The sequence below is a fragment of the Vigna unguiculata genome, chromosome 5, assembly GCF_037176805.1.
Source record: "Vigna unguiculata cultivar grain cowpea cultivar isolate G323 ecotype 2 chromosome 5, ASM3717680v1, whole genome shotgun sequence".
Taxonomy (NCBI): Eukaryota; Viridiplantae; Streptophyta; class Magnoliopsida; order Fabales; family Fabaceae; genus Vigna; species Vigna unguiculata.
In genome coordinates, this window is record NC_140796.1 from 44,332,471 (window position 1) to 44,340,589 (window position 8,119).

The window sequence follows — 8,119 nt, forward strand, 5'->3', positions numbered from 1 at the left end:
AATAGGGATTGCTGAATAGTCTTCCAGTTATTTACTTATGAAAATGAAATAAAATGAATTGAGCTTTTTCTTCACAAGTTAAAATTAAAGAAAATTTAGTTTTTGTGAAAAATTCATTCCACTCTTCTATGTTGCAAAAATTAATTTTAACATGTATGAGGAATTTAATTCATTCTAACTTTGTAATTTCTTTTCTAATAAAATGTTTGTAGAAAAATATGGGATAAAATTTACATGCATGGAGTACAATCAATATCTATGATTGGTGTTGTTTTCAATGATTAGACTTTCATCGAATCTTTTTAGCAAGAAGTAAAATATCAAAGAAATTTTTTGAACTTGATTAGGGATGGAGACAATAACAGTAATTAAGGTACATGACTTAGAAGTCAGACTTATTCTATAGTCAAATAATGTTTTTTAAATGTATTTTTAAGGGATTGTTTATTGATAATTTTAGGTAAGTATATATATATATATATATATATATATATATATATATATATATATATATTCCCCCACTTAATTTGGAAAAGAAATTTTGAAGATATTATTGTATTGAAATGTATATTTTTTTTCTTATTTTATTATGTAAAATATAAACATTCTAGGAATGATACAAGTGTTTTTTTCTTCCATTGTTGAATCAAGCCAACCTAATTGCACTCTATTAGGTCAAGATGCCTTCCCATTTAAGCAATGAAAGAAAAGCACTCTGATTTCCAATTATGAAAAAGGTAATTTTTTTCACATAAATTTTACATCATTCCTACGTTACTTTTGTTATATTTAGATTGGTGTGGACGAAGCGAATGAGAAAAGAGTTCCTTTTGCTTCGTGTTCAGGCTTCGTAGCGTGTTGGGAATTCATGTGTAATTCTTCAGCAACGTTGTTAATCACGCATGACATGCCATGCCGTTTTTTTTGAACTTTGATTTGAAGGGTTAATTTCTATGGAGTATTAAATCATGAACCTTTGAACTCACAATAAAAAATCATAAATCTTTGAACCTCTATACGTCAACAATGAACACCAACAGTTCATACCAGAAACACAATTCCAATCAAAACAAGTACCCTTCGAGCCTTCTTCCATGAATTTCCAACATGTCTTGATCTTACCACTGTAAAAGTTGATTATGTCTTTTTTATCATTAAAAACAGAATCCACTGAATACAATATTCCTTGGTCCAAGTCACAGGTTGTTTTTTCTTTTTTCACTAAGCTTATCATTAACATTGAAGCTACTCAGTTTTCTTTTAACCAAATTTCAACCAGCTACAAATGTTGAGTGTAAAATGGACCTTTCTGATGCATCCACAACATATTAAAAAAGAAAACAACAAAATCCACAACCTTTTTCCACATTAATCAAGACTAAAGGATGGTTGACAACATGCATAGTTTAAAATAAAATTCAACTTAGACATACTCATTGGATTATTTTATATACGTCTATTAAGAACAAAACCGTGAATGAACTTCAGACTCTAAAGTGAACAATACTTAGGATGTGTGGTGATTGACCCTAACGATTACTCATCTTATTCCATACTTTGTATTTCATTTTCTTTCTATATATGTATGTTTATGTAAAAGGAAGTTGTACAAGCTTGTTTTTTTGCAGCTGTTTGTGGTATATATGTATATATGATATAGTGTTAGCAACTTGGTCATGTTACAAGCTACCTAATTAGCTGCTATCTTTGTGAAAAAAAGTGGTGTGCCAGAAGATGTATAAAAACTAGGAGGAAGAAAAATAGAATAACTTGGAAGTTTACTGTTCAATGCACCAGCACTAGCAATTGGGTCCAACCTAGATGTACCTAAATGACAAAACAAAGTCTAAAAGGGAGAAGAAAAGAAAAAGGGTGGTCTTCACATTTTCTCTGCTTTTGTTATTTACATATGGTTTCTTTTCGACCTTACTTTCTCTTAGGATGATGATTGTAACAAAAGTCCCACTTTCTCTATCTTATCTCCACTCTTGTCATTTTGTCTACTCTTCAATGCTTCCCATTACAATATAAGAAAATTTAAATCAACAAAGCAAGAACTAAGAAAGGGAAAATGGAAAGAGAGAGGAGAAAGCTTCCTAGGTGCTCTATTTTATAAACTATTGGAATTTGGTGATCTCATGATGGTGCATTTACTTTAATTTTTGCTGACACTGTGCATAGAATTTATGACCTTCATTACAGCATGAACTGCAGTTTAAATGATCATAAAGTCTAATGATATATGTTAATTATAAATTAATGCAGTGATTATGATGAAATAAATTATGAAAACGTTAAAATCATCTCTGCAGATGATTACTGATCTATATTTATTTATTCAAAGTTTGACCCGAGCTCCAAAATAGTGAAACTCAATCAAGATTTCAGTAAGAACAGGAAAAACTATATGAAATAAAAAGAAGTTCAGACTATGCAAAATGTGTGTTAGAGATCCACAACTACAATTAATTCGTTTACCTTGTTTGATTTCTCACACCACAAAACGTAAGTGTTATCATCATCATCATCTTATGTTGTGAAAAAAACTTTGGTCTTTGTTTCCCTAGTACTAGGAAAACATTAGCTTCTGTATATGGGCCACACAGAAAGTTATTGTGATCAATGAACATGCATTAGTCTTACACAAGATACAATTTTTGTGATCAACACATAGGTGTGCTATGTCTAGATTATTGTTACAAGTACGTGTAGGGTACTGACATTCTGCATAAATGTTCTGCATTTAAAAACGAAGCAAAGAAAGAAAAGTGGTATTTGCTTTACTTCTTGATCAGATTGTACTTGAAAACTGACACAGAAATGGTTTTTCTTGCTATAGGTGTCAGCAAAAAAGAAAGGGAAATAGAAAAGAAGCAAAAACACATTATCATTATCTGGGTTGAGTTACTTGAGAAAACTGATTAGACTAAATTGGCATATAACCAAGGAGAGGGACCCTCCCACCTTCATCAAGTTAACCCACCCACCTTCCTTTTGGTGCATCTTTCTGCGATGATGACAACTTAGGATACGGTTATGTCCTTTCCATCACTGAATTCCAGTAACATGTGTCCCTTCCAAGCAACCTCATTCTCTTGTCTTCTCTTCTTTTTTTTTCCATCTTTGGATTCTCTTCATCCGAACACACACTTTCACAGGTGGTGGTTGGTGTGACACAGCAATCACAAACACTGTGAAGACCATTATTCATTGAATTCATCACACTGAATCAAAGGAGACACCCTGGCTTATGATTATTCTCAAGACGTGTTTTCCTAACAACAATAATGACCCTTGAAGAACAAGATGAAATAGGAAGAGAAAAAAAAAAAAATCATTGGACAAAGACACTTTTTTTTTTTCTTCTTTCATTTATGGAAAGGAAAAAGATACCAATATTCTGAGGTGGGAAAACAAAGCAGGAGAATAAAGAAAGAGTTGCCATTTCATGGTAAGAAAGCCACTTTTACAATTAGACCAAGCTTTGTACCTTGTTGATGGAGGAAACCATAAACCATAAACCATTGAAATCAAAACCCATGTAGTAAACCATTCTCTCTATCTAAATCATCCACAACACAGGACACAATCTCTAATCTTGATCTCCTCAGGAGGGTGATTCTGAGACTCTAGGTGAGGTGAGTGGGAACAAAGGCAAGAGCTGTGGTTCTGAGTCTCTGGGGGTGGACATGGGAGAGGGATGCAAGTAGAAGCCCTTTTCTGCTATGGCCTTTTCCTCCTCCGATGAGTTTCCCAATGAAGGTGAGGACTTGTCAAAAGGGTCATCATTCAATGGGGTGACAGGGCTGAGAGCAAGGGAAGGGAAATCAAGCAAACTTGGGGAGAGGATCTCAGGCTTATTTCTTGGTGAAAAACCTGGAGAGTTGTTTCTGGCAAAATTGGGCATCAAGGTGTTGAGCATGAGGCTGTTCTTGAGGCTGTTCCTCCTCTCATAGAGCTTTCCCTGCTTCTTTGGTGGAGTCTTGATTGGGGGGATGTTGAAGTTTCTTGATGGTGGAGGTGGTGGTGGTGGTTGTGGCACTGGATCTTGTGGTTGCTTTGTGGTGTCTGATGAACCAGTTAACATTTGAACCACATGCTTGAAGGTGGAGGTATCAGCTTGAACAAAAGTTGTAGGGTAAGGGTTGGAATCAGATCTGGGGATGGTCTTGGGAGTGAGGGGTGGTGTTGTGATTTGGATGCCATTGCTGTTGCTGCTGCTCATGCAGTTGCTCACATTGCTTGTTGGAGAGTTCATAGGAGAAGGGTGGCTCTCTCTTTCTTGAAACCTTGAACTGATTTCCATGAGACAAACCTAAAGGGTTAGTTAGGTTAGGGGTGATTTGGGTGGGGATTGGAGGAGAAACACATGGAAGAGTGAAAAACAAGGCTCAAAAGAATGAAAGAAAGGGTTGAAAGAAAAGAGGGTTGCTTTGCTTTTCCTTGCTTGCTTATTGTGTTTTGCTGTTCTTTTCTATACTATACTATATACTATTTTTTTTGGTTTCTTTTTCTCATACTATTCAAACTTTTTCTTGTGAGCATTAAAATATTTTCTCTCTCCCTTCAAAAATTGATTTTTTCTTTTGTGGGGCTTGGGGGTGTTGCTGGCTAGAGAGAAAATGCCCCCAACAAGACTAGGGATTTATAAAGACAGAAGGAAAGGGAATTGTTAGAATTGGGAATTTTGGTATGAGGCATCTGTACCACACCACTGGCAAAGCTATCATTGTTTGTGGTGTTAAACATATTTGTGACATTGACTTCAAAACCTAACTGCCAAGACTATTGCATATGTGATGGGATATTTATGTTCTATGTTCCATTTCATTCCTAGACTTTGTGCCTTTGTGTTCTGTTGTGTTATGTTGTTTTTTAATTCAAAAGAAAAAAAATATACTCACATGGATATGTAAACTGGTTAACTTTGGCCTAACTTGGACAATTAAAATGATAGAGAAAGATAAAATGAGAGAATATAATGTTGTTTGTGTTCAAAAGTTCAAAGTTTGAAGATATTTTTCATATTTGTTTTTTGCATTTTGGAGAATAACTTGTTTCCTTTTATAAGTGTACACATAAGTTAACACTAACTGCTACATTTTTTCCTACTTTTACAATTGGAAATGAGTTGAGTCAATTTATGATAACTTGTTTAATACAAAAATAATTGAATTCAAACTTGATTTGAGCTTATAATATCTTTGAGTTTAAGTCAAGGTCACAACCAATTTAGTATAATTCATCAGCCAAAATTTAATAAAAAAACCAATAACTTTTAAAATAATCATTATAAAAATAATAATAATAATGTCATATATAGCAACTTATAATTAAATAGCGATATAAATATTTATATTGTCAATACATTTTAAAAAATATGTATCTTTTTATTGAAATTTATTTTATTGAAAGAAAAGTTCGTATAAAACAACTAGGGATATAATAATAAATATAGTTGTCTGTATATGGACAGAGAACTAAGTCAGAGTAGTGGGAATTTTTAAACATAGTTTACATTCTATCAATTTCTTTGAATGCATTTTTAATATTTTGCTCATGTATATTAGCTATCTTATTTTCTTCGAATTAAAAAAAAATAGAAAAATGCTTATTTGAATTGTATATTTAATTTGAATATGTATTCAAATTGAAATGTAATTCTAACTTCTAATCTATTTTCTTAAATATAATTCTTCGTTTTACAAAAAAAAAAAAAAACTTATAATTTTATCAAAGATAAAATGGATGAGACTTTTTGTTAAAAATAGCATGCATGTTCACACCAGATATATCAACTGCATACGTGAACTTTGACAAAAGAACATAAAAAAGATAAAAGAATCTCAAGTTGCAGCCTGATATTAATACTTCAAAAATAAAAATAACCATATTCTCAATCAGTAATATGATAAATGTTATCAACATGTTATAGAACCATATTTTTTGTTATCAACTAAAATCTATGATAATTAATGAAGAGTTGCACACAGTTTTATAAATTTCAATATAGTTTAACTATTACTAAAAACTTTACAAAAGTGTATTAATAACATATAGCTAACATAGTCTCTAAATCTGTATAAATAAACAAAAATTGTAATTATATAGTTTTCTACCATATCAGAACTGACTGCAGAATAGAATGAACGAGAAACATATACTTAGAGGCAATAGTTTATATTGGATAAGGAATTTTTTTTTAGTAAGAAAAAAAATCTATATATTATGGATCTTAATCATATCCTATAATAATAGTTTGTTTTCATTAATTTTTCTGTCTTGCAACATGATCCTCTCATGTTGGATTGTTCTTTTCTTCAAATTTTTAAAGTATATATTTGTACTGGTGCTGGTGCAGTGTGACAGTTGCAGAAGTTTCAATGCTGAGTTATTTGAATTTACATTTAGTATCCAAAATATCTTGATGAGTGACTAATAATTAACATGTTAATATGATGATAATGGTCTTAATTAAATTAATGGTTTAATCAGTGTTTTTTCTGTGATGGGTTATGTGAATCAGTTCGGTTCCAAAAACAAAGTGCAGCAGCAGCAGCAGGAAGCACTTATGGATTCCATAAGTTTGATTCTACAAAGTTGGTGATTGGTAACATGTAATTTCATATCTTCCACTTGAGTTAGTGGTTTAGATTTTTCTTTCCACACTTTAAAATCTTGAAAAGCTAAAAAAGAAAAAGGGAATCAAATTCTGATTTATATTATTTACATTAAAAAGGAGATAGACAGCAGAAGAAGAAGAGAGATGATGGGGGACCAAATGCCAATAAGACAAAGTCACTCAGTGCTTTTAAGAATTGATTTATTACTCTTTAATGGATGATCATTATTAGGGTAGTGTGGAATCCATTTTTAAACTCTTCTGTTATGCAGAATTTATTCATTTCTCATGAAAGAAAAAGAAAAAAAAAATTATTATTATTATTATTATTACCTGTTAAGTGTCAATGAAGAAACCTACTGTACTAGCTATCATTAATCATGATATAATGCTTTCAGTTTTCAGCAAGGATAAATTATTATAATGTCAAAGTTTGGACTACATAGAAAATGATGTATATCTTATTTTTTTCCTATTCATGTGATGTTTTGAGTTTATGGTAATTAATGAGAGAAATGAAAAATGATTTAGAAAAAAGAGTTTCCCAAAAGGGTTTGATTGATGAGGTGCTAAAATGAGTGAGAAAAATAAAAATGCAAATGGGTGTTAGAGAGAAAGTGAGATACCATGCCCACCTTGAAGTGGGAAATGAGTAAGCATTGAAGAATGAGTAGCAATGAACACATGACAGAGCGCAATACCAAATTATGTGATATCTTCTGCAACAAAAAAAGAGACTATACTAAAATTAAAGTGAATTCATGATCTATTTTTTCTGAAAATGACCCTATTTTTTGTTCTTCGCTTCTAGTGGTGGAGGCACATGATTGGAGAATTCGCATATACAATAGGAGAGCTCTTCAACCAGAGATATTATCGATGGAATTTGCATACAACAGCCAAAATCTACACATCTTCTTCTGTAACTATCACAACAAACCAAGAAAACAGCATAACCCTCCGCTTATTCTTTACATAAGTCAATTTCAAGCTTCTCACAAAAAGAACAAACCACCTTTCATACTGAGATTTCATGTTAACTAGAAATAAGACGATTTTACAATGAGTGTAAACTTTATGTTATAAGTTAATTTCACGGGGTTAAATTATATTTAAAGTTTACTTCTTAAGATAATATCAAAGTCATCTGAAGTTTTTCCTAATAATTTATTGTTCCTTATATTTATCGATGTCAGACCATTATTAATATTTAGTTTCACACTCAAAATATATATGACTCAATATAAAAGAATATGTTAGAGATTGTATATTGATTGAAGATCGAAGATAAGATAAGATGAATTTACAATATATAAATCTGTATAATCCTTATCTTACAAATATTAAACCAGTATTAATATCTAGTTTGACACTCGAGATATATAATCTTCATCTTACACATCAATTTTGTGAAATTCAGTTAAACTTAAAATCCATTATTTTATAATCTTTCAAAAAATTAAATATACTAATTAGTCTCCTTATTAGGTAGGATGT

At 31.4% G+C, this 8,119-nt stretch overlaps 1 protein-coding gene across 1 annotated transcript; it reads right to left on the bottom strand.

The window, feature by feature from the left end:
* Positions 1-2,759: 2,759 nt before the first annotated feature.
* Positions 2,760-4,644, bottom strand: LOC114185302 (VQ motif-containing protein). Its single transcript, XM_028072959.2, has one exon. It carries the CDS (start codon positions 4,304-4,306, stop codon positions 3,608-3,610), a length of 699 nt encoding a protein of 232 aa, XP_027928760.2. The 5' UTR covers positions 4,307-4,644; the 3' UTR covers positions 2,760-3,607.
* Between the last annotated feature and the right edge of the window lie 3,475 nt (positions 4,645-8,119).